Here is a 25,258-nt window from a genome sequence, read left to right on the forward strand (position 1 = left end):
AAATGGTAACAAAATAGGAGAAAACAATAATAAAAAAATATTAAAAAAAGCAGATTTTTTTTCTTTTAGTGTATTCGGGCCGGGCTCGGGCCAAAAATGCCTAACCCAAGGCCCGGCCTATTTTTTAAATGGGCTTTATTGTTGCCCAAGCCTATTTTTCGGGCTAATATTTTTGCCCAAACCCTCCCAAATTTCAGGCGGGTCTTCGGGCCGAGCCACCATGATCAAGTCTACCTCTATCCCTCAAGTACTTGCCATTTTTTAATTTATGTAACTCGTATCCTTCTTTACAATAATTTATTTTTACTATTTAACGGTTCGAGCAACTACAAAATAGAATTCAAACATAGTAAATAAAAATCGAAAAGATCCAACCTTTACAAATACATATGTTATGATTGAAGATCTACATATTATAATTATGCGTGGTTTAAAAATACAAATTTAATTCAAGATAGTTAATTATTTAGTTTAAGGAAATTTATCTCACCCATAACATATGAAATTTTTAGACCTTAAAAGCAGGTTGATGGTGTAATATATATCTTATAAAGAATGAAGAATAAATAAATTGATATATAAACAAATGATATACTTATCAAATAATTACCCCTAGTTTGATGTTTGAAGATTTTATTCAAGAACTACCTTATCAAAACTCAACTTAATTTGCGCAGTCTTCTACTATTTTTATTTTTATATTTTTAAATTAAAAGGATAATGAAATGATTTAATTTCTTATTTATTATCACAGTTTTTTTTTTTATCATCAATTTTAGTTGTAGGATTAATGTGAAATTGAAAAATAGTAAAAAAAAAAGAAGAAGAAGAAGAAGAAGAAAACCACGCGGCATAATGTGATGTAGGGGGCACAGAGAGGGGCAGAAGATTTGCATTCATCCAAAACTGTTAACATTGCCAATGATTTGGGAGCAGAGTGTCTAATGTAATGGATTAAGTGCTGATTGGTTGATTAATTATTGGGGTGTGGAATGTTTATAAAATCTAAGGGGCCCTCCTCCACTAAAATATATGTAAAGGTGAGGGGCCAAATATAAATTTGTTAGACAATCCGCTTTGGAAGCTTATAGTGTGTATCCTGGAAGCTCTGCTTCTTCTTCCCTTATAAATACGAATCCACCACGCTCCCCAATTTCCACTCAAATCCATCAGTTTTCCCTTTTTTTAGTCTCCACCTTCCATTTCTCTTATCCGGATTGATATCATAAATACCAAAATGGCATGTTCTGATGAAACATCAGCCCAGTTAGAACTTATCAGGCAACATCTCTTTACTGATTTTGCTTCCATGGAAACTCCACCACCCTTCTATCAACTCTCAAATTCCGAGTCATCTCATGTTTATAGCCCGACCCGGTTAAAACAATCGAGTCTCAGCCAACGTCGTCCTTCTATTAACGTTATGATCCCACCCACAAGTTTTAACATAAGCCCAAACCCGGTTCCAGATTCGGCTGCGGTGGCGGTTGAATCATACGAGAAAAGTCATTATAGAGGTGTTAGAAGACGACCATGGGGGAAGTTTGCGGCTGAAATTAGAGACCCTAACAAGAAAGGGGCAAGGGTTTGGCTTGGAACATTTGACACCGCCATAGAAGCGGCAAAAGCATATGATAGAGCTGCCTTTAAGCTACGCGGTAGCAAAGCTATACTGAATTTTCCTCATGAAGCAGGAAAATCAAATTTCTCAGAGTCAGGGAAAAGGAGGAGAAGTGTAGAGGAAGGAGAAGGAGAAAAGAGAGTGAGCCTGTTGGAGTCCAAAGCAGGGAGAAGAGAGGAGGAGGTAACGGTGGCGGAATGTGGAACGCCGTCGAATCAGACGGGGATCGGGGATAATGAAGATATAAATGAAATATTCGGTGGCCCACTCTTATCACCCTTATCATCGTTTCCATGGTTTGGGTATTCCAGGCTTGAGGTTATGTAAAAGCTTAGCAAGGAATGTGGCTGTGTTTACTTTTTTTAAGTGTTTGGTAATTAGTAGGGATGGGATGCCTAAAGCCTAAGCATTTTCAGATCAAATTGCATTTGTTCTTTCTTCTGTTTACTTTAATAAATAAAATTGTCTTCTCCTCTTCTTTGCCCATGGCTTTAACATTAAAGATTAGAATCCATTTCCTAATATTTTTGTACTACTACCTTAGTCAATGCAGTGTGTTTCACAATTTTAGACTGTGGATGACACTAGTGTAGTGTAGTGTAGTGTGTTTGAACAAATGAGTGCCGTAATTTTTCAAATGCTGCTAGAAGGTACAGTTTGTTGACTGGACCACCCATTTTAAGATTTTGTCCTTTTTTTTTTTTTTGTCCTTGATAAAAAAAAAACATTATTTTAGTTTATTGATTAAATAAATATAAAACTAACATTATTACAATTTATAGGTTAAAAATTGAAGTAAAAGTGAGAAGAAGTTGAGAGTGTGACATGAAGTAAATAGTAGTTTTATAAATAATAATATTTATTGGAATTTTTAATAAGTACGTACAAGATGAATGAAAAAGGTAGAAAGGAAATTGGGTGAAAATTAAATTAAATGTGTTCATGATTAATATTTATAGGAACCGACAAAGGCATGTAAATCTTGTATACCAAAAACAAGATGTTTAAATTCATGATTTTTTAAGAAATAAATTATTAAATGTGTGGTATTGTAAAGTTTCAAGTTATTTTCTGGTATAAGGTATATTCTTTACATAGCACTGATTATAGACATCAAATAAAATTTAATTTTGTGAATTTAGGCTTGACTTGGATGAATGTGTTAATCATCATTATCTGGCTACGTAATTTATAGATTTTTTTTGGTAATTTAATGTGTTTTTTAGGGATTCAAAATGTAAGACCATATAATCCCAATTTGATTGTGTAGATAATGGTTAAAATAAAATAAATACTAAAGAGGTATAACTTTGTGAAGATAGGAGAATGTAATCTGGTTTCTACAAATCTCAAGTAGTAATATCAACAAAAAAATAAAATGACCAATAAATTTTGTTGTAGGTAAAAAGAAGACAGATTGGTCTTAAAATGTAGTAAAATACAATAAGAGGGAAAATGTAGTGTTCCTTGAATTTTGTGTGGGTTTGTTTTTAGGGTTTTAAATACCAAAGGGAAATATGATTGATTTCAAAAGATACAATTACCATTTCCATTAGCTTGCATAAATTATAAAATTACTTTGGAATAAATGCTTCAATTGTATAGATATCATCAATATCATTATAAGCCACCAAATTTACGTTGTAAATTTTGCAGTTTGCTTGCCTTCTTTTTAGATAATACTAGTGTAAGTTACTATTTGAAAATGTTGTAATATCTTAATAAAATATAATTTACCATAAATATAGTATTTTTTTAATAATTTAAATATGCATATATTTATAAATTTTATTTTAATATTTTAATCTGAAATACAATGATAATTAATCTCATCACCGGACTCCATCAAAAGGTGCATTCGTTCTTCATGCCTTTTCTGATGGGCTTTTGCTCAAAAAAATGCTTTTTCTTTAAAAGCAATAGAGAACAAACAACAGTATTGAAATTTTTTTAATTTAAATTAAGCACTTTTACACAGATGAAAAAGGAGAAATTTTTGGCTTTTCTCAGTCAAAAGTGCTTCTTGGTTTGTATTTTACTATTTTAACCTTGCTGCTTTTTCTAGACATTAGAAGATTTTTTTCTTTTTTTCTTTTTTCTTTTTTTCTTGTCTCAACTTTACTTTTCTTCTCTGGTTTGTTCCTCTTCTCCACCACTGGTGAGTTTTATCTTTTCCTTCTCATTTTCTTCTCTTTGATTTTATGAAATAATTATGAAATATAGTATATATTTTAATTTGTTAGGTTTATGTTTACAATGTTATGTTAATATCTAATATGAGTTTTACAATGTGTTAAAAGTATTAATCAAAAATAAAAATAATTTTTAAAATAATACAATTGTGTCAATATCTAATTACAAATATTTAATTATTATATTTAAATATTTAAATATAATTTATATATTCTAATTAAATTTAATAAATAATTAATATAAATTACTTTAAAAATATTTAAAATTAATATTATATATTAAAATATTAACAATAAGTTATAATAAATTATTTTTATATTTTTGTTAAAATATTATAATATTAACTAATTTAAACATTATTTAATATATATTTGTTACTTTATAATATCATGTCCAAAATGAACATTTTACTTCTCAAAAGCACTTTTTGACAGTAATACCAAACACTTAAATTTTTCAAAAGCACTTCTTAAAAGCACTTTTCCACAGCACTTCTAAAAAACATTACCAAACTGGCCCTAAATCGACCAAAAATAGAAACTATCAAGAAATTACTAACCAGAAGCTTCAAAGTTCCGATTATTGACTAATTTGGTCCAAAGAAACAGTAATTTGTTAACATGGGAAAAAGAAATTAATTTCTTAATTTACACACACAATGTCCGCTTATATCATTGAATTTCCTCGTAATAATAAAAGGAATGAAAAAGGATAACAAGGGAAAACTCTTATTACTCTAATGGTTAAGCTATAAAGTGAGAAAATAGTTATAAATCTTAACCATTAAATCAACGGGTTTTTCATTTTTATCCGTATTCATCCTTCTTAGGAAGCAAACTAGAGATAATTAATGAATGAACTGCTGACTTAATTGCCCTTGTCATAGCCATCTTTACCAACCAATGTGAGTACTGATCCATCATTCAACTTTAACCAATGGGAATTCGAGCAATAACTTAGCAGTCGACAAATACGGTGAGGTAGCGAATTAATCTTCTTTGCTCGTATGATGTGTATCTCAAACACCATAAGGTTTCACGTAAGAAAATGGTCAATCATATGTTGGATGACATCTGCACCTTCTATATGCATAACTTCATCTTTAACCTGCAAAACTTCGCTTAGTAAGAACTTCCGACTGCATATATGATCGTATAAACTTTTATCAACTCCAGAAAGAGAGAGAACCTGTATAACACTATGAGCAGCAAATCTCTGTCTACTGCTCTGAAAACTAACATCTATTTTTTCCCATGAAACTCGGGATAGGCCTCTCACAAGTTCCTCTGCACAAAATTATCCAATTAACGGAATTATGAAAACCACTAAAAGAAAGTAAATTTAGCAAAAGTATAATTTCTATTTTCTTCACAATCAAAAGTTCAGACATATACCTTCTAGCTTGTCGGATGAGCCATCATCCTCTATTGAAATAGTTTCATGCTGATCAGCATCACAGGCCTTGCAGTGTTCTTCGTACACGATATGTGGATATGTTTCATTTAGAGTCTCCTCCCACTAATAACAATACAGGTTTTTGCTCATCAGCTTCAACCCCAAAAAGAAGCAAACGTGAAGTCAAATGAAAAGCTTCACAAAGATGATGATACCTTTGGCAGTTCACCGTCTCGTCTTATTGATGAGGTTCTCCAGCCCACAATATCTTTACAATATTTCATTAATGGAAACAAATAAAATCAAATTAACCAAAATCTGGAGAAGTTATCAAAGTCACACAGAAAATGTAAATTGGATACGGTCATAGGCCACATTGGAATACAGAACACGGCGTTTGAATGTATGTAATGCAGACCTGCATAGATGAATTCACTACTATTTCAGTCATGCTACGGATTCAGAACAAAAAAGTATGACATTTCGAGTAACTTTACGTAGAAAGAAATCTAGACATCAGGGAAAGTTGCATACATGAAATAGAACTCATCATAATCATCCAGCATCCGCTTAAGTAGCGGTGGCTTTCCTTCATCATCATCAGTAAGAAAAAGGTGTCGACCTGTTCTCCTAAATATCCAATGAATAACACAACTAGCAGCTTTCTCAAAAGCAGTTACTCCAAAAAGAAATGGTACCTGGAAACAAATATTTTAGCAGACCAATAAGCAAAGACAATCCAACAACAGCTACTATCCTTGACATACTGACATGGATGACAGATAATGTGTTGCATAGCAAGCAACGAAAGTCAACAAATAAAAGCATCTCATCTTACAACAAATAAACTACTGCAGTAAAGAAAAACTCATCTACTAAACTAAAATTCATTCAGAAGCAACAAATAAGTTACACTCTGAAATCACCATACAGGCATATACAAAAGCCTGTAATGTTGGAATAAACTCCTGCGACATGGCAATCTTTGAGTGAGTGCAAGTACTTGCACATGATACACAGCAAAAGAGAAGAATAATTTATTTTGGTTATTACATGCATAAACATTTGTTAATACAAAAAACATACCTGCTTATTACCCCTTGAACCAAGATGAGGAGATGCAACTGTGATAAAGTTCATAGCCTCCAAGCCACCAATTGTACCCCTCTGTTCCTCCTTGCATCCATCACCTGATTTATCCTCTTTAACTTCTTCCTTAGGTGGTCTATAGAGCCTCCCAATTGCGTATCTTGCCACCAGTCCTCCAACAGAATGTGCAACAAAAGAGATCTTGCACAAATTTGGTTTTTCTTGAATTACCTCAAGGACCTAGCATTCAAACATTTTTTTCTCGATAACATATTGGAATATGAAACTGATAGTCCTATAATATAATAAATTTCACTGGTTTTGATGACCTAAATAGGACATTATCAAATATTGCTAACCTCCTTTGCCAGTCGTTCACCCATTACATCCACACCATCTAAAGTCAGCTTAGACATATTCCGTTCACTGCCTGCAGAACATATTAATCAACAAAGTGAAATCAAGCAGAAGTACTCTAGCTAGAAACTTAGATATCATCATGTTGATCTCAAAAACTTCAAAAGGAATTAAACACTTTCTAAAGAACATGTATAAAAGTGTGGTTTTGGAGCAATGAAGAAAATCAAATTAATGGTTTTTGATGCCACTATGAATGCATTAATGGATTCATCATCTCCGGCAATCTAAGGGGATATGAACAATTGGAAGGAAAGGGGAAAGCCTTTTTTTTTTTTTTTTCTCTGTTAAAAAATGGTGCCTAAAAGAATGCTACTTACAATGGACAAATACTTTATCCGGTAGCCTTTTAACAAATTGCTCAGCTCCGAATTTCCAATCTGAAGAACTGCACAAGCAACCATAAAACCAGGGCCAAAACCATTTCAGTAGAATTTTTAATACTAATAATCCTATAAAAAGCACTAATAGAACTTAAACACAATTTATCATCACAGAATTGAAAACAAAGATATTGATGCTATAATCAAAAGTCAAACACTGCCAAATTTTCAATTCGAATCCAACATTTGTTGAGTTAAACTCAAAATCACTAAATTTTAATTTAATCACTTCAAATCAGACCGATCACAATCAAACCAAGCACAAAAACATGTGTATGATACAAAGTTAAGCATCCACTAAACTAATTCAAGCCTCCAAAATCCAACTCAGAAGAAGGAAGGTAAATTAAATTAAATATCTCAAAATTCTTAACAAAAAAAGTTTAAGAAGAAAAAGAAAGGCACCTGCCGAGGATCCCGTGGACCATGATAACAAGATGATCAGCTGATGAAGAATCGGAACCTTTACAACTCCAAACATCTCGACTCCCATTCGCGGACTCCGAGGAGCAAACTCCGTCGGCGGCGATGCCGTTTTGCATCTTTAATTACTTTAAATTATATATATTCTCAGCCCCGTTCAACGTCGGCTAATAATAAGTAAAAAAACTAACAACAAAAATCAAGCATTTGAAGAATCTCGAGAAAAGAAATTGAGAAAGAGAGAGAAAGCGCTAGAACAAAACAGATGAGAGATGCGAGAGTTACTACGAAATTAAAAATCAAAGAAAATTTATGAGTGTAAAAGAAAGAAGGAAAAACCTTAACGCGAAGGAAAGCGTAGTAGCGATGGACTCTACCAATAGGAAAATTTTCAAACGCTAGTAATCAAATTTATGATTCTACAAATAATGATAAGCAAATCTTGTTATGTTACTTTTAGTTTTCCTATTTAACCTCAATTGTGTTGTTTAATATTAAAGCAATCTTCTCTCCAAATTAGGAGTACTTGGTGATGTAGAATACTTCTAAGGCAGTCAAGTGGCAAATTAATTTTTTGACATATGCCAATTTATATTTTATTATTTTTAATTCTAACCCTATTAAAAAAAAAATCCATTTCTACGTTTCTGGCAGCCATTGCTTCATTCCTTCTAAAAAAAATTCATGGTTTCATCTCTTCCAATTTTTTATACAAAATCCTTTCTCATTAATATTTTTATTAAAATTTTATCTTCTTTATTTATAATATTTTATTATTTAGTTTTTAAATAATAATACTTATATAATCAAATATAATATAATTTATTTATGTTGCATCTTCTGAAATTACATTCTATTTATTTCCGATTAAAGATTTTACTAAATCTAAATAAAGATTCATATTATGATGTGAAGCAAGAAAGTTTGACTGTTACATTGTTGTTTGGAATCAAGTTTAATCATTTGGGATGAAACTCCAATAGCACATATACATGCTTTTGAAACAATTGATTGTATTTCTAAACTTGACTTGGAGGAAAAACATTTCTATTAGGGTTGATTTTAGTCAAATTCTTCTAATTGTGCCATGAAGTAGTAGATCTAACCTTGTCTCATTTACAATATTTAAATCAGGTTACGAAATTTTACTTATGATATAACTTCAGATTTCAACAAATGATTATTGGACTTGGGTGGTGGTATAATAATTCTTCATCATATGAATATTCAAATATTAAAATACCATACATTTTTTAATTAAAAGAAATTTCAATTCATTTTATGACATCGTTGACAACACATATCCTAATTTAGAAAAAAAAATTATGAGTCCAATATATCTTAAAAGATCATGCTATAATTTCAACTACAAATGAAATTGTCGACAAACTCAATAATTACATGCTTATTAGTATTCTAGGTGAATCTTAAACACATCTAGGTATAGATAGAATTGCACCATCGAATTCAAATGTTGAAGAAGAATCCATTTTATACCCTAGATTTTTAGACTCATTACCGAATGAATCATGAGACTCAGTCTATTGAAGAAGTTGAACCAAAGTTTTGGTGTTTGTAATGATACAAGATTGATGGTTATATGTTAATTGAAGTTGAGAGAAGTAACATTGGTGAAGAGTTTTTTATCCCACGGGTGGAAATTTCTCTAAGGGATTCAAAATGGCCTTTCACTTTTTGTCGCAGACAGTTCTCCATAAAAGTATGTTTTGGCATGATAAATTAAGAAGATTAAAGTAAAATTTTACTATTTTAGAATTTTTAAAGAGAAATTTTATCATCTTAAAAATTAAAATATAATTTTATCATTTTATTTACTTATAATTACAAAATTTGAAAGAGAATAAAATTAAAATTTACAATTTTGAGTTCAAGTCTGCTGTGACTGTCTGCGATCTTGACCCATCTCTGAATGCTACATTTTGTTTTGAATTTTTTTGAAAGCTGAAATTCCAAACACAAATCATATTTTTAATTTTATACCCTATATTAATGATTCTTTTGGAAAACTTTTGAGTTTTTTTTTTTTTTTTTTTGGCTAGAATTACAATCCACGTGATATTTGGAGCAATAGATGAGTGAATATCTATTTATTAGCCAAAAACAACAAAGAAAAAGACATTAAACAAATTTGTACAAAAACATTAAGATGAACAATCATTTGACCAAATTTTTATTGTCCTTTTGCTTCTTTTTTTTCTCTTATTATCCACACAAATAAATCTATAGTCCCTACAATTTTTTTTGATAAAAAGTCCCTAAAATTAAACATTCATCTCTATTGTTTGCATGTCTTGGCTCCTACCTTTTTTTTTCTTTCTTTTTAATTTCTAGGGTTTTCTTTTTAAAAAAAAATGGATAAGATAGAAACCTGTAAATGATTATCATATTCGTATTTTTCTACAACTTAGTATGTATACCACAATTTTAAAATACAAATAGGAAACATAAATATATTTTTGAAATGACAATTACATTAGTAGTTTCTACCAGAATAAATCCATACAAATACTGAATCTAAATTGAATAATTATTTAAACTAGAAACAACCCACGTATTTAACTTGCCATGTTAATCTAATTATAATCATATAATAGAAACTCTTAATCTCCTACTCCATTGGAGCTTAGCTTATCCCCAATGGCTAGTGATGGTAATAAAGAAACCACCAAAAAAAGGAAGTGGTGCCCCACTTCACTGATCTGTGTCGACGACTGCGAGTTTAGAACCAAGAAAGGAAGCCCAGTACTTATAAATTAGTGCAAAGTCACCCTCTTCCACAATGTGCAAAGGCATGTATGGGTCTACTAAAAAGATAGGTCCTCCGGGACCTCAACTATAATGTGTTGGCTTTGATATATTCCAATCAACTCCACCAACCTTGTGCTGGTATTGCATTGGAAGCAAAGTGAGACCACCAACAAATTTGGTGCCTTAGATGCCATTTCCCATTCAATCATATCCCCCGGGCTTCTTAAACCATCTTTTTTCTTCCACTTAGAACCACTTCCACAACAACAAAAAAAACCACTCTTTTCTTTTTTGTCGAGTGTAAATATAAATAATTAATACGTGTAATAAAATTTTAACCTTTTCTTTTTCCATTTATTACATTGCTTTTGTTTCGTGACTGTGTTTGTCCAAACGAAAACAATCAATAATAATGATGATGATGATTAATCCTGGATGAGGGCAAATGTGATTAAACCTTTAGTCTTTACATTTCATTAATCCTGGGATTTCCGTGTAGGTAGGTATCCGCTAAAAGAAAGAAAGTGAAAACAAAGTTACATTAGGGCAAGCACGCATGTACCTAATTGGAGCATGCTTGCTTCAGCTCATGTAATCATCTAACCTCATCAAAACAAAAATGCCTTGTACAAGGCTTGCACGCTAAACATCCTAAGCACGCTTCCAACCTCAGCAGCCTCTGTTTTTGGATTTCTAAATGTTCTAAGATACAAACATCACACTTCTCAAAAACTAAAATGAATGGAAAGGAGCCGTCCAGGCCAGCCGGAGGAGTTTTAAAGGTAAGATATAATGATCAATATCGTACAGAAAATAACTGAATAAAATGGAAAACTTTAAGCTAGATTATTCTGCAGATTATAGAAAGCTGTTTGCTATTAGCAATACACGCGCACATATATATATACATTACCAAACTGACGCAAAACATAAACTGAAAAAGTTGAGCGAAACCTATCAAATACTTAACTGAAAAATATATGTATATAAATCCAAAAAATGAAAAAACACTACAAACTATATGTGTATATATAAGATTTATCTCTTCTATAGCATTATTCTTTATTTCCCCTACCCCTACCCCTACCCCTTTTCCATTTTTTGTTATTCCAGGAAGAAATAGAAAACGAGGTGTTAAGAGGGAAAGGCAAATGACCTTCCTGTGTATCAAGACTCTGCTACACTTCATTATCTTCAGTGTAATGATCTGAACTTAACATGCCAAAAAACAGTTGACAAAAAGAAGCGATAATATCACAAGAATCATAAATAAAACAAACACACAACTGAGGTATTGCCATCTTAAGGGTTGGGTACAATTTCCTGCAGAAAACCTAGCAAACTGTACTTAATCTGGTATCCCTCTAGAAGGTTTTGTTCTTTTCCTAGAACTATGAACGAAATGGGAAAAGAATGGCATAATACAGAGAATTTTCATAGCTTGATAACTCTTCATTGAAGTCTCAAACACACAAGTGCATATTACAACAGTGAGTGACTGAGAGAGAGGAATCCATATAAAAAAACTAAAGATGCCTATTTATATTTCTGTTTCTCTAGATAACAGCAAGACAAATTACAAGAGAAATTTGTTTCACTCATCTGAGCTATAGTCACTTGATTCTGGCAGTAGAGGCACAGCTGCACAGCAGAATGATTCCTTGTCTTTGAGAAGAAGACAGCTCCCATCTGAATTCCATTTCAAATCAGTTATAGAAAACTGTGGTAGCGGATTACTTACACAGTACGCACCGGAAGGGGTCCACATATACAAATGAGAGCTGCCAGTGCAAAGAACAAGACGAGTGCTTATCGGATCCCAAGCTGCTGCACGAATAGGATCCTTTTGCACCAAGATGGCAGCTAACTCCAAATGGCGAATGTCCCAAATCCAAAGTGCAGTTGGCATGCTATCGTTGCGAGTACAAATATATTGGCTATCATTGCTCCATGAAAGAAGACCTAGAATAAAATTAAATTTTGTTGGTAACAGCATTGAAGGGAGGAAAATCAAAGTTAATTTGGTCAACTATTTCTGATTAGTTTATAGAGTAGCTTAATGCAGCCTTAAACTTGAGTGTACATAGCATGATTAATCCCTAGAAAAATATTTTGAAACCAAATCATTATATTCAATAAGATTACATCTTCTGAAATCCTAGTGTGGCACTGGCCACGCTAGTTGGTAATTGTCATTTTTAAGTGGTGGTATCCTACATTTATTAAGTATTGGGTCTCATCCTCTTCAAAAAAAAAAAAAAAAGCTTGACCTCTCAACGTAATGCCAATTGGTTTTAGGCTAGATGCTTAACATGATATCAAAGTCCACGGGTGTTAAGTTTTCTTGCCTAACTGCATGTGACGTTGTCTACGTGTGGACCCTTGCTAAGTACACAAGGGGAAGTGTTAAGTTGTCACAACCCCAATTGACTCGTGATGCATAATCTAGAAGTTTTCTTTTTGGGTGCCCAAAGGTCCTCAAGGTTTTACCACCCTCAAATGCGCCTCCACAAACTTGAACCCATATCCTCACACACAAAGAAGTGCACACTCTAGCACAAATACCAATTGGTCTAGTGGTATCCATTCTACACTTTTTATGTCACAGCCCGGCCTGCCAGGCCATTTTTCATATTCAGAAATTGTCCTCTTTAGGTATTCATAGGTCCCTCAAAATTTTGTCAACCTTAGATGCGCCACCACATTTTTGAACCCACAATCTCACTCACAAAGGAGTGCACTCTATAGATTGAATACCAATGATCTACTAGATGAATAGGACAATTCTAAAATATGACACACGTCCGGCAAATCGAGTAGTGACATAGGTGGTACTATCCCACATTCTAAAAAGTATTAGGTTTCCTATGGTCCTATATTAAGTTTGGCCTTGCCAGTCATTGGAAATTGGTTTTAAATCGGATGCTTTAATAGTCACCAAGGGCATTCATCAAGCAAAAGGGCTGACACGTCTAGTGGTAGGGGTAACGTGGAAAGGAGAGAGATTATTTTCAAATTAAACAATATTTCTCGAATAAAATAAAATGTACTGCAAGATCATTGTGCTAATTAGAAATAGAGCATACTAAATTCTTTGCACTCATATTTTGTGTCACTTATTATATGGTATGAAAAACATAAAACGTTTAGTAAATCTACATCAATTCGGTAAGACTTACCAATTCCTTGTTTAGGGTTAGGTTTGTCTGCAGGAGGCTTTTGGAAAGGAAAAGTAATGGGTACTTCCATAACCTCGTATCTAACTTTGAAGTGTCCGCCTGGGGCATCTGTTAGTGGGGCATATGAACCATATTAAATAACTGAAGGGCTGCAATTCACGTATTGAAAATGACTGGAAAGGCAGGCATGCAACAGCATTTAAGCTTAATAAACTGTATACAAAAGAACAGAGCACTCAGGTCCTAAACAGTCGAGCACAATTTCAATCAAGCAGTACATCAAATTAATGAAAAGTCAATAATAAGAGATATAGAATCTCACTATCCTTACCAGAGCCTCCCATAAAGTCATCGTCCAAACATAATCCAGACATATCAAGTTGCAACGGCTCATCTACCTCCTGCCAATATCAAATACAAAGTTAGTAGATGCTTCTCACAGAATGAATCATCATAACAATGAAAACAAATTACCTTGAAAACGGCAGCACAACAAGGAGCACGAACGGTTGATAGGTGCATAAACTCAGCAAAAGTTTTCCAAGTAAGGTGGTTTAGAACTCGTAGCATCTGATCATAACTACCCACAGCAAGAAACTGGCCACAGGGAGACCATGAAACACTTTTTACTCCCAGTCCACTTTCATATGCTTGATACTTAAAGAGACACCTTCCATCTGGAGAATATATTAGAACCTGTCTCAAATTAAATAAGGAACCATGAACACTTTAATATTTCCAACTATATCAGCTCCAAGAGAAAGTATTGGCACACAAAAAGAAATGCATGCTTATACATCAGTAAAACCATAAACATAACTATGTGCTAATAGATGGTTAAGTAGAAATGCAACCATCAGGGCCATGTAAATTCTCATTTGGAAAGATCTTACATAAGATACCATTTTCACCACAAATTTCTTGTTCTTTTCTTTTTTTAAATAAACAAAGAAGAGAAGAAATGGTTCTTCCCAATATACACATCATATATCATCAGGGCCATGTAAATTCTCATTTGGAAAGATCTTACATAAGATACCATTTTCACCACAAATTTCTTATGCTTTTCTTTTTTTAAATAAATAAAGAAGAGAAGAAATGGTTCTTCCCAATATACACATCATATATCATCTAGGAACCAGAAAGGGGCAATTTGGCGACTGAAAGGAAAACAAAGTTCACATACTTTGTATTCAAGAGGTGAATCCCAGATCACTATTGCACTGTCATCCGGTGACCACTGAATATCAGTCATATCCAATGTGTCAACGGCGAAAACACCCATTATCTCCCAAGAGTGACAGGACAACAAATTTATATAGTCCTTACAATCACGCCTTGTGCAGATAGCAGCAAACTTTCCATCTTTAGTAAATGAAACTCCTTTGGAACCATGCTTTGGCCATTGTACATGAACGCAGGCTGTGTTCACTAAGGACCAAACTGTTAATCGCAGCTGAAACTCCGAGGTGGTCAGTATGTGACGGCTATCTGGGCTCCATCTTGCATAAGCAATACCAGCAGGACCTTCATCTATTTTGCATGTCCATTCAGGTTGGGTGAGTGACCATGCCTGTATCATGGGTCTTTTATAGAGACCACAAAGAATGTACTCAGAATCAAGTGCCCATTCAATATAGCTTATCTTGTCCAAGCAAGAAAACAACTGCACAACCTGCAGCAATTTGAGTAAATTTACCATTTGGAAATACAGGAAATGTAAGCTGTGAACCTCAAAAATGACCTTTGCATGACAATAAATGCTTAGGCAAATTCATAATTAATTTGCAAGTTTTTTTCATTGAGAGGAGTGTTTCAATGCTAAAAGATAAATTTTGCTCAAATAGTTTGTGATTTCACAACAGACACAATGCCCAAAGAAACAGAACAAAGATCAAATCTATTAGCTTGGTCTAAAGAGTGAAGCAATACAAAGCAAATAGGAAGCATTAGTAATCGAATCTGACTAAAATGTTGTCTAAATAAGCACAAGAAGATCTAATCAGAAACTAAAATGAGGTGAATCTACATAACTAAAATTTGAATCAAGCATACAATTCATTCAAAAAAACCAAATCAAAACGCACCCAAAAGAAAAAGAGAAACGCATTTTATCATATCAGTCCTCTCCTTCCTCGCATTTCATCAGCAAACAAAGAAAGCAAATGAATTGGGAATTAGAAGAAAAAGAAGGAAAAATTGAAAATACTGTACCTTGAAGGAGAGTGTATCCCGAATCATAAGACGGTAATCGACAGCAACCGCAATGTAACGAGCATTCGGTGAAAAACAGCAAGGACCCGTTTGTTTATAAGCTTCAGTGAACTCCATTTTTACCAAAATAATCCTAGAATTTTTTCCAGATTTAGATTGAATGAAATTCAATGAAGACGAAATCCCTATTTCCTTGGTTTTTCCATCGCAAAAAAAAAAATAATAATAAGTGGAAAATTCAGTTGAGAGTGGGGAGAGTGGTTTAAAATTTGAAGTAGATACGACTCCCTTTTCACTTTTTCTTTCAGCAAAACGAGCACGACAAAAATCGCTTTGACTGAATAAAATAGTATAATGGGCTTGTTACGTTTTTATCAGGTCAGACCCATTTCTTTCCGCATGAAGGAACATATTCACTAAATCCGCTTATCAATGGGCCATGATCTGGGATTGGGTCAACCACTTTTGTTTGCTTTCGGAGACTAGGATGGATGTACATATTGTGTAAGAGGGATAGATTATCATTTGGAAATCATGATTTAGGGAGTGCTGAGGAGCTACTTGAATTGCATTTTACTTGGACAAACAACAAATTTGGGGAAAGGTTTGATGGAGGTTTTTATAAAATGATGTTTTATGTTCCAATGCACTTCTTTAATCTCCCAGTAACAGTTTAGGATCATGGGCCTATGGTGCTTTATATATCATTTACAGATTTGTAATGACATCAAATAGGCATTGGAGGTACAAATTTCAGGGGTTTGCTTTAATGAGGAAGTTGAATATCACAAAAGACAGGCTTTTGATTTGGAAAGGAGTTAGGTGAGTTCCAAAGTTCTTTGTCTTCAATTCAACAATGCATAAGGGTATTGATTATGCCAGAGGAGCATACGTCCAAAACAAACATCTGGTAAATGGGTTCTTAAGGGTTATCGTAATACAAAATCTTTTTCACACCACCATCATCAATACACTTTAGAGTTGCTAATGGAACAAGAAAGTGGGCATCGGCAGTGCAATATTTTACTAATATTTATGATGCTTTGTTGGTGGTTTGTTTTCTAACTCGATCACTTAACTAGTGTCAACCATTTGAATCTCTCATTCATATTTGTTGGACCATGACACGTGAAGAATAAATGGTTGATATTTGACATATTCTTTGAGAAGACAATAGATGTACGGATCATTTGACGAAATTCACTTAAAAGTTATAATTTGGGTTCAACTTAGCTTGTTTTTTCTCTCGCGAGTCTCCTACCTCTTCTACAAGTTGATTCTTGTGGAAAGGTGTAGTTATAGTTTAGTCTATGTTTTCTTCTTTTTATACCAAAAAAAAGTTACCACTAGAAGTCATCATGAGTCAGGGTGAGTCAAATTTAAGCATAATATTAACATATTTTATGTTTGTTCAAGTTCAATTCAGCCCGAATCATATTTTACTCAAATTTGCCTATATTTGTAAATAGTTAATTCAAGTCCATTTTAGGCTTGCTCATATTATTTTGATTTTTAAAATATATTTATATTATTTTAAATTTAATATTTAATAATTTTAGATAATTTTATTTATCAAAATTGTATATATAAGCAATTTAACATTTTTTTGTATGCTTACATTATAGTATTATTTATTATTATAGATTTAATTTTTGTGTTAAAAATTATTTAGTATATAAAAATAACATAATATAATACAAATTTTAAAAATATATGTTGAGCTAGACTTAAAACCTTACATGCTTGAATTGAATATGTTCATATTTTAAATAGATTACTTTTTTTTAAACTCATTTTTCAAGTCTAATATTAAATTTTAAAATGAGTCCCCAAAATTGGGCAATGTAGTTATAACAGTTGATGTAAAGTTTGTGATAATATTAAGGGATACTATAATATCCTTAACCTATATCTGTCGTCGGAATAGGGTTATAAAGCATTACCGAAGTTTTCATTTCAAAACAAACAAAATTTATAAAAATTTTAATTTATATCAATAATCATAACAAAATCAATCTATAACATGTATATCGTCCCTTATATAAGCCCTCGAGGCCCTGAAAACACATTAGAAACAAGCCGGGACTAAATAGAAAACTTATAGAATTTTTCAGAAAACAATGAAAATTTTTAAAATTCCAAGGGTCATAAGGCCGTGTGGCCATTCGAAGTTGGGACACACGATTGTGTCTCAGCTCGTGTAACTCACTTACTTGGGTCACACGACCAAGCCACACGCCCGTGTGTCAAGCCGTGTACCCTTTGAAATAACCTCACACGCCCATGTGCTAGGCCATGTAACAGCCTGACTTACAATCATTTGAAAGTTACAAAGGACACATGGCCATGTCATCAGGCTGTGTGTCACACACGGCTGAGATGCACGCTCGTGTCTCTGCCCGTGTGGACAAAAAATGGGCCAATTCCAAGCTATTTTTCTCACCCATTCATGCATGTACCTACAATCACTTTTGCACATATAAACAAGCATTCAAAATGCACTAAAACCATGCACAATCAAATTATTCAAATAAGGTCAATAACCCTACAACCAATATGCCCAAAGGCACCTTAATGACAACATATAAAAATACATAACCATGTGCATCATTTAACCAAAATTATCACTTTGTTCACATATCAAATTCACATCCACAAAATACCAAATTTACCATTTAGCAATTAGCATCATAACTCATATATGTCAACTACATTTTCATACCAAAATGACTATATTCACTTCCACCATCTAAACATCCATAAATTATAAATTCAACCATTATAATACCATATTCACATAACAACATATTCAACCATTTCAAACATTCAAAATACCAAATTCACAAGCCAACACACATTGGCCAAAACAAATGGCTACTTCGCCAACCAAAATACCTATACATGCCATTATAACTGTAATAACTCGAATTTTACAGTTATCGAAAAAGTGTATTTTCGGGTCTTTGTTTCTAAAAAATGGATTCGTAAATATTTATTAAAAATATTTACAAAGTTAAGTGAGTGGTTAATTAAAGTTTAATAAAGTGAATTAGCTTAAATTAAGGATAATCAGATAAAAGGATTAAATTGAATGAAGTGTGAAAGTTTAATTATAGATTAAAAGAAAGTGAAAAGGACCAAAATGGCAATTAAGCCATTTTGCATAAGATGAGGCGGCAAACTAAAGAAAAACTGAGAGAATTTTAGATTTTATGTATTTTATAATTGTAAGGGTTATTAAAAATTATAATATTATATTAGGAAAATAAATTAGAATATGATAAGTGTAAGGTGATAATAATAATAGTATAAGATTTTTATATGATAACTAAAATAAAGTAAATAATTAAAGGACAAGTGTATGCTAATAATTTGATACAAGGGTATAAATAAAATATATACACTTGTAATACTTGTATTTAAGTATTAATAGATATTTATTATTTATAAAAGATATTTATTAATTAAATAATTATATTATAAGATTTTATGTGATAAATATATTAAATTATGACAAATGTATGGTTATAAATGGATACAAATGTACTAATAAGATACACATAAATAAATAAATAATACTTATTATTTAAGTATAAATACATATGTGTGTATATATATATATATATATATATAAGGAAATAAAGAAAGAATAGAATAGAAATAAAGAAACAAAGCAAAACGAAACAGAGAGCAGGGGAAGGAAAGAAAGAAAAAGAGAAAAGAAAGAAGAAAAGAGAAAATTAAAGGTTTGAAGCTTGGAAGTATAATAGGTAAGTCAATTTAGCCCTTTTTACTTAATTTTGATGTTTTAGAAGTCTTGGAACAAGGTTTTGATGAAGTTAAGTTGATATTTTGAAAGATAGTTAATTATTAGACATTGTTCAATTTGAACAAAAAGATGAATTAAGGGCTAAATTGATAGAAATTCAAGTTAGAATTGGTTAAATGATTGAATTGTAAAGTAATTTATAAGTTTTGAATGGTAGGGACTAAATTGAAAGAATTTCAAGATTATGGTTCTATGTGAAATTAAAGGGCTGAAATTAGTTTAAAGTGAAAATTGAATAAAAATATTGAGTTAAATGTGAAGAATAAAAGTTAGTTTCGGTTTAGAGACTAAATTGGAATTTAGGCAAAAGATGAATAAAAATTGAAATATTCCAAGTGAAAATTAAATGGTAGTGTATTGATAATATTTAATTAATTTTCGTAGCTAGCCTTGCCTCGGAAAATCTCGGCTAAGCGAGGAAAAGACAAAGTCGACGAGGGATAGCTCGGAAATTAAGATTTGTATTTCTATAAACCGAATTTAATAATTATTTGTTGAATTTATTATTTAATATGAATGGTAATAATTATTATTATGGTATTGAATAGAATAAAAATTCATGAATTATATGTGATTATTGATATTGGATTGAATATGTAATAAGTATGTGATTATTAAGAAATGAATTGAAATATTTACTGATTTTAAACATCGGAAAAATGACTGTTATTTAAAAGAAGACTGAAAACCCTATTAACAGTATCGGGCTAGTCGGATATAGTTGGCATGCCATATGATTGGAAGTGTTCAGGGATATTCCGACTTTGTGTCAATGAGACACTATTTGTGTCGACTATTGTTACTGTTCCGGATTCGTTCCGAAGAGGTACTCCGTACCTGACTGTTACTGTTCCAGATTTGTTCCGATGAGGTACTTTGTGTACCGCTACTATTACTATTACTGTTACTGTTACCATTACTGACACAGTATAATCCAGCTCCGGCCGATGAAACACTATGTACTATCCCCGGTGTGTGGGTTGGATCCGTGTATCCGTCCAGGTCCGAGTCATGTTAATAGGGGTAATGAAAAGTATTGAAGACTGACTGCTATTGAATAATTAACTGTTACTGAATAAACGACTGATACTGAATAAATGATCGTTACTGATTAACCGATTATTACTGTTGATTGACTGGTACTGAATAATAAAGATCAATTGGTTGTTACCAAAGAATATTGACTGTTATTGAAATGAAATAGTACAGAATATTGAATGAAAGGTGAATAATATTATTATTCAAATGAATTGTAAATAAAAGTACTGAAAAACTAATTGTTACTAAATATTGGACTACTACTGAATGTCTGAATGATACTGAATACTGGTTGTTACTGAATAAATATGAAAAATCAATGGATAATGAATAAATATTGAAACTGTGTACATTTCATCGAAAGTGATTAACAAGATCCTAGTATTATAAATCAAAAACAAATGATTGAACTATTAATAGTAATAGATTGAATTCTCAAGGTTCATTGATATATGATTTATTATTGGCTTAAGTATCGGTTTACAGAAATATCACTGAATCCATACTCAGCGTACGGTTTGTTTCTGTGCGCAAATTAAATAAAGTTAGACCGTTGAATCAGCATCCCAGGCCGATCCCAAACTCAATAAGGTAAAGCATGTTAATTGTTGTTAATGGCATGTACCTAGGATGTCTTAAGTGTGTTATTTTGCATTGTGATTGTAATAGTGAAATAAGTAAATTGATATTTGATAATGATACATGATAAGTGTTTTAAGTCAAGTATTGGATTGTTTTAGTATTGGTATTTTGTATTGGTTGTGGTTTGAAATTTGCAGGGTTGGCTAGTAAAGTGTGAAAGGTTCATTATTGAGTCCACACGGCTTGGCATACGGGCGTGTGACCAAATCGTGTGAGACACACGGCTTGCACACGGGCATGTTGTTAGGCCGTGTGTCTACACCTAAAATGCTACAAAATAGATTGTCACACGGGCTGAGCGCACGGGCGTGTGTTTTGGCCGTGTGAAATTAATTTGTTCGTAAGCAAAGTCAGAGAGCTCCACAAGTAGAAGACACGGGCGTGTCACATAAGCCACACGGGCGTGTGGTACTATTCATAAAAGGGAAAATTTAATAATTTTATGAAAAAATTTATAAGCTTCCGATTGAGTTCCGGTTTAGTTCTAACATACATTTTAAGTCTTGAGGGCCCATTAAAGGAACATTAAGATATATTTTATGAACTGAATTTTATTTTCTTTCTTTATTAATCGTAATCGAATTGTAGTGACCAGTAATACTCCGTAATCTTGTTCCTACTACGGGATAGGGTTAAGGGGTGTTACAATAACCAAACTTAGAAACACCGAAATCTACTAATTTAATCGATGGATAGTGTGATAAGTCTCTGACGACTTTCCAACCCGAACGAGCTTTCGATTAACTATAAAACATAAAAAAATAAACACAAGATAGGTACGTCATGCTTAGTAAGTTCATAGTATACAAATTATGCTTATTTGTACATTGCATAATCTCAAAATACATATGTATCAATCCAACATAAGAATAAATGATTCATAAACTTAAATCAAGTGAATTATACTTCTCATTGTCATGGCTAACACATACTTCCTACCTTCCATAGTAATAAGGTAAAATGCATCAATAGTCCTTACCGAAGCTCACACAAGTAAAATTATGATGATTATCCCAACCCTTTTCATAGCTATATAGCCTTCGATGGTCGTCACCATCCCTTTTCATTGTTGATGGTCATCATCATCTCTTTCCATAATTTGATAGTCAAAGCTATCCTTTTTCATAATCCGATAGCCATATCTATCCCTTTTCATTGTTCGATGGTCGTCACCATCCCTTTTCATTGTTGATGGTTGTCACCATCCCTTTTCATAATTTGATAGCCGAAGCTATCCCTTTCTATTAATCGATGATTGTTGATACCCCATTGGATTTTTCCACCGAGACACAATTGGATATTATATATAATAATAGCATTTAAAACATAATTTGGAACACTATTTAAACGTACAAACTTACCTCGACAATAAACGTAGAAATGGAGTCAATTAATCTGAAGCTTTTTCTTTGCCTCGATCTAGAACCGTACGTGGTCTATCTTGATCTAAATGAATAAATTCGATCAATTTAATAACTATTCTATTCAATTTAGTTCAAATTCACATTTTAGAAAAATTACACTTTTTCCTCTATAATTTTGATTTCATTACAATTTAGTCATTAGGTCATAAAAATGAAAACTCATGCAATTCACCTTCAACCCACCATAGCCGAATTTCATGTAGGTCCCTAGCAAGTCCTACATTTCATTTAATTCACAATTTCACCATGTATATTTGTTCTATTTTTCATTTAATCCCTAAATGACAATTTCATAAAAAATCACTTAATAAAAGTTGTTTATCTAACAACAACTAACCATTTTCTTTCATCAAACATCAAAAACAACATGAATTCATTCATGGAAAAACCTTAACCTTTTAACAGTTTTGCAAATTAGTCCCTGAGCTAGCTAGATCACAACGACTCCAAAAATATAGAAATCATTAAAAACGTGACCAAAAATCACTTACATGCACAATGAAGCAATGGCCGAATGTAAGAACCCTAAAAATGGCTTCTCTTTTTCTAATTTTTGGTCAAACATCACAAGGTTGAAGATGATACAACCATTACACACATTTTAATTTAGACATAATTATTTAATTACTTATTTAACCTTTTAATTAACCTTTGAAAACACATGTATAATGTCTATAAATGTCCACTCAAATTTCAAATGGTCTAATTGCCTCATAAACCCTCCAATCATTTAATATCATAGTCAAAAGATCCCTTTAGCAGATAGAACTCAAGTTTTGCACCTTTTTTAATTTAATCCTTTTTTATCAAATTAAGCATGCAAACAATAAAATTTCTTAACGAAATTTTTAAACAACACTACTAACATGTTGTAGACATTAAAATAATAATAAATTAAATATTTTCACGTCATATTTGTAGTCCCAAAACTATTGTTCTAATTTCACTGAAAACGGGCTGTTACAACAACTACTTTAGCAATGCTTTTGAAAAGTGCTTTTAAAAAGTTTAGTTTAAGATTTAAGTATTTAGCATTACTGTCAAAAAGTGTTTTTGAGAAATAAAATGTTCATTTTAGACATAATATTATCAAGTAACAAATATGAATTTAAATAATATTTAAATTAATTAATATTATTATATTTTAGTAAGAATATAAAAATAATTTATTATAACTTGGTGTTAATATATTAATATATGAAATATAATTTTAAATATTTTTAAGTAATAAATATTAATTATTTATAAAATTTAATTAGAATATATAAACTATATTTTAAATATTTAAATATAACCGTCAAATATTTGTAATTAGATATTAACATATTTTTATATTTTAAAAATATTTTCTTTATTTTTAATTAATGATTTTAATACATTTGTAATTAATCACCAACAACAAAAATTAAAAGGGTAAATTACACCAACAGTCATTTAACTTTGAGGTAGCTAACAAAACAGTCACCTAGGTTTCATTTCAATCACTCAACTTTTGAAAAATAACAAAACAGTCACTAACGTTATAAAAAATTGACAAAACAGTCACTGATTAATAGTTTCCGTTAGTGTTTTAACAGAACTGCTGATGTGGCAAGTTAATTAGCTGATGTAGCCAGTTAACTTGCCAAGTAGGATGTCCACATCAGAAATTGAAAAAAAAACCCTAAAAAAAACCTTAACAGAGAAGAAGAAGAAGAAACAGCAGCAGAAAAAGACTGTAAAAAAAAAGTCTTATTTGCCTAATTTGTCTGGGCCTGATTCTTTGCCATTGAAATACCATGTCTTTGCTCTTCTTCTTTTTCTTGGCTCTCTTCCTCTGTAACTCTGTAACCTTCTGCCATTATTGGCGAGGTCTTATGATTTTTCCAGATTGGGATGTAGTTTACTGTTCGAATCTCATGTGACCAGGAGGCAACTACAGAAGTACAATAGGGCGCATTTTCTTCAAGACCAATGACATCGTTCAAGCTGTTGAAGCTCCTGACTCTGTACGAAACAAAGTCTCCTTCTCTGTTTTTGGGTTTCTTGATAGAGAGGTCTCCTTGAAGGTAAGACCACTCTCACTCTACGTTAACCTCACTAGTCATCACTTGATATAATGTCAGTATGTTTATCTTTAACTGGCAGTACTATGTTGCCACATTGTAATTTTATGACTAACAACCAAAATTGACTTATGGGTTGGTTCATGCATTAGCACCTAGAATCTAATTTATTTATCTTTTCTGTGAAACTCAATCAAAGTGATGTGAGATTGTGGATGTCATCTCTACTGATACATGTTCCTTCATGCATTGTGCAGGAAAGCTTGGATTCAAGTATTTTTGAGCCACCTGAATCCTTTATACTGAACTCTTTTATGCATAATTTGTTGTCCATTGTATCTATTTCAGTACAATCATTGGTTTATTTTATGGAAGGAAGGCTCATGCTTCTTTCCTCTGAATTTTCATGTTCGAATATCAAATATAAGGTACAATTATCAAGTGGCGAACGTTACCCTGTACCAGACAAATCAACTCCAGTTTACATCACTGACGGAGATGGTGGAAATCAAGAAGGTCTAGCTGGAAGGTTAGTTTGATGGCATATTGCAACAAATACAGGAATGATATTTAGCTACTTGTTACAGTTAATCTGTT

The 25,258-nt window shown here is 32.1% G+C and overlaps 3 protein-coding genes and 1 long non-coding RNA gene across 6 annotated transcripts; 2 read left to right on the forward strand and 2 right to left on the reverse strand.

Moving 5' to 3' along the window:
* Positions 1-1,092: 1,092 nt before the first annotated feature.
* LOC108478211 (ethylene-responsive transcription factor ERF105-like) lies at positions 1,093-2,123 on the forward strand. Its single transcript, XM_017780645.2, has one exon. It carries the CDS (start codon positions 1,238-1,240, stop codon positions 1,946-1,948), a length of 711 nt encoding a protein of 236 aa, XP_017636134.1. The 5' UTR covers positions 1,093-1,237; the 3' UTR covers positions 1,949-2,123.
* Positions 2,124-4,425: 2,302 nt separating this feature from the next.
* LOC108476981 (lipid droplet phospholipase 1) lies at positions 4,426-8,078 on the reverse strand. 2 transcript variants are annotated; one of them, XM_017779376.2, is made up of 11 exons: positions 7,861-8,078; positions 7,504-7,688; positions 7,036-7,103; positions 6,658-6,728; positions 6,296-6,538; positions 5,744-5,907; positions 5,572-5,627; positions 5,425-5,477; positions 5,209-5,332; positions 5,003-5,100; positions 4,426-4,921 (listed from the first exon to the last, which is right to left on the reverse strand). In XM_017779376.2, the coding sequence occupies exons 2-11, from the start codon at positions 7,638-7,640 to the stop codon at positions 4,850-4,852; spliced, it is 1,086 nt and encodes a 361-aa protein (XP_017634865.1). In that variant the 5' UTR covers positions 7,641-7,688; positions 7,861-8,078; the 3' UTR covers positions 4,426-4,849. The 2 variants fall into 2 exon arrangements, with proteins under 2 accessions (XP_017634865.1, XP_017634866.1); XM_017779377.2 differs by having other exon boundaries at positions 7,504-7,707.
* Positions 8,079-11,721: 3,643 nt separating this feature from the next.
* On the reverse strand, positions 11,722-16,016 carry LOC108476742 (uncharacterized). Of its 2 annotated transcripts, none has more exons than XM_053022571.1 (6): positions 15,684-16,016; positions 14,656-15,135; positions 13,944-14,165; positions 13,801-13,870; positions 13,470-13,577; positions 11,722-12,252 (listed from the first exon to the last, which is right to left on the reverse strand). In XM_053022571.1, exons 1-6 carry the CDS (start codon positions 15,798-15,800, stop codon positions 11,885-11,887), a joined length of 1,365 nt encoding a protein of 454 aa, XP_052878531.1. In that variant the 5' UTR covers positions 15,801-16,016; the 3' UTR covers positions 11,722-11,884. The 2 variants fall into 2 exon arrangements, with proteins under 2 accessions (XP_052878531.1, XP_017634527.1); XM_017779038.2 differs by having other exon boundaries at positions 14,656-15,144.
* A 3,307-nt stretch (positions 16,017-19,323) lies between these two features.
* LOC128285311 (uncharacterized) lies at positions 19,324-20,161 on the forward strand. Its single transcript, XR_008275809.1, has 2 exons — positions 19,324-19,453; positions 19,897-20,161. It is a non-coding gene; the product is annotated as an uncharacterized LOC128285311 (long non-coding RNA).
* Positions 20,162-25,258: the final 5,097 nt, after the last annotated feature.

This window comes from Gossypium arboreum, chromosome 12 (genome assembly GCF_025698485.1).
Source record: "Gossypium arboreum isolate Shixiya-1 chromosome 12, ASM2569848v2, whole genome shotgun sequence".
Classification (NCBI taxonomy): domain Eukaryota; kingdom Viridiplantae; phylum Streptophyta; class Magnoliopsida; order Malvales; family Malvaceae; genus Gossypium; species Gossypium arboreum.

Coding starts and splice junctions, on each gene's coding strand:
- LOC108476742 (XM_017779038.2), bottom strand. CDS start 15,800: ATGGAGTTCACTGAAGCTTATAAACAAACGGGTCCTTGCTGTTTTTCA. Junction 14,166..14,655: donor ATTCACCTCTTGAATACAAA/GTATGTGAACTT, acceptor AATTTGAGACAG/GTTCTAATATATTCTCCAGA. Junction 13,871..13,943: donor GTTGTGCTGCCGTTTTCAAG/GTAATTTGTTTT, acceptor TGATATTGGCAG/GAGGTAGATGAGCCGTTGCA.
- LOC108478211 (XM_017780645.2), top strand. CDS start 1,238: ATGGCATGTTCTGATGAAACATCAGCCCAGTTAGAACTTATCAGGCAA.
- LOC108476981 (XM_017779376.2), bottom strand. CDS start 7,640: ATGCAAAACGGCATCGCCGCCGACGGAGTTTGCTCCTCGGAGTCCGCG. Junction 5,908..6,295: donor GTTCAAGGGGTAATAAGCAG/GTATGTTTTTTG, acceptor ATTTGTTTCCAG/GTACCATTTCTTTTTGGAGT. Junction 4,922..5,002: donor CTGCTCATAGTGTTATACAG/GTTCTCTCTCTT, acceptor GAAGTTTTGCAG/GTTAAAGATGAAGTTATGCA.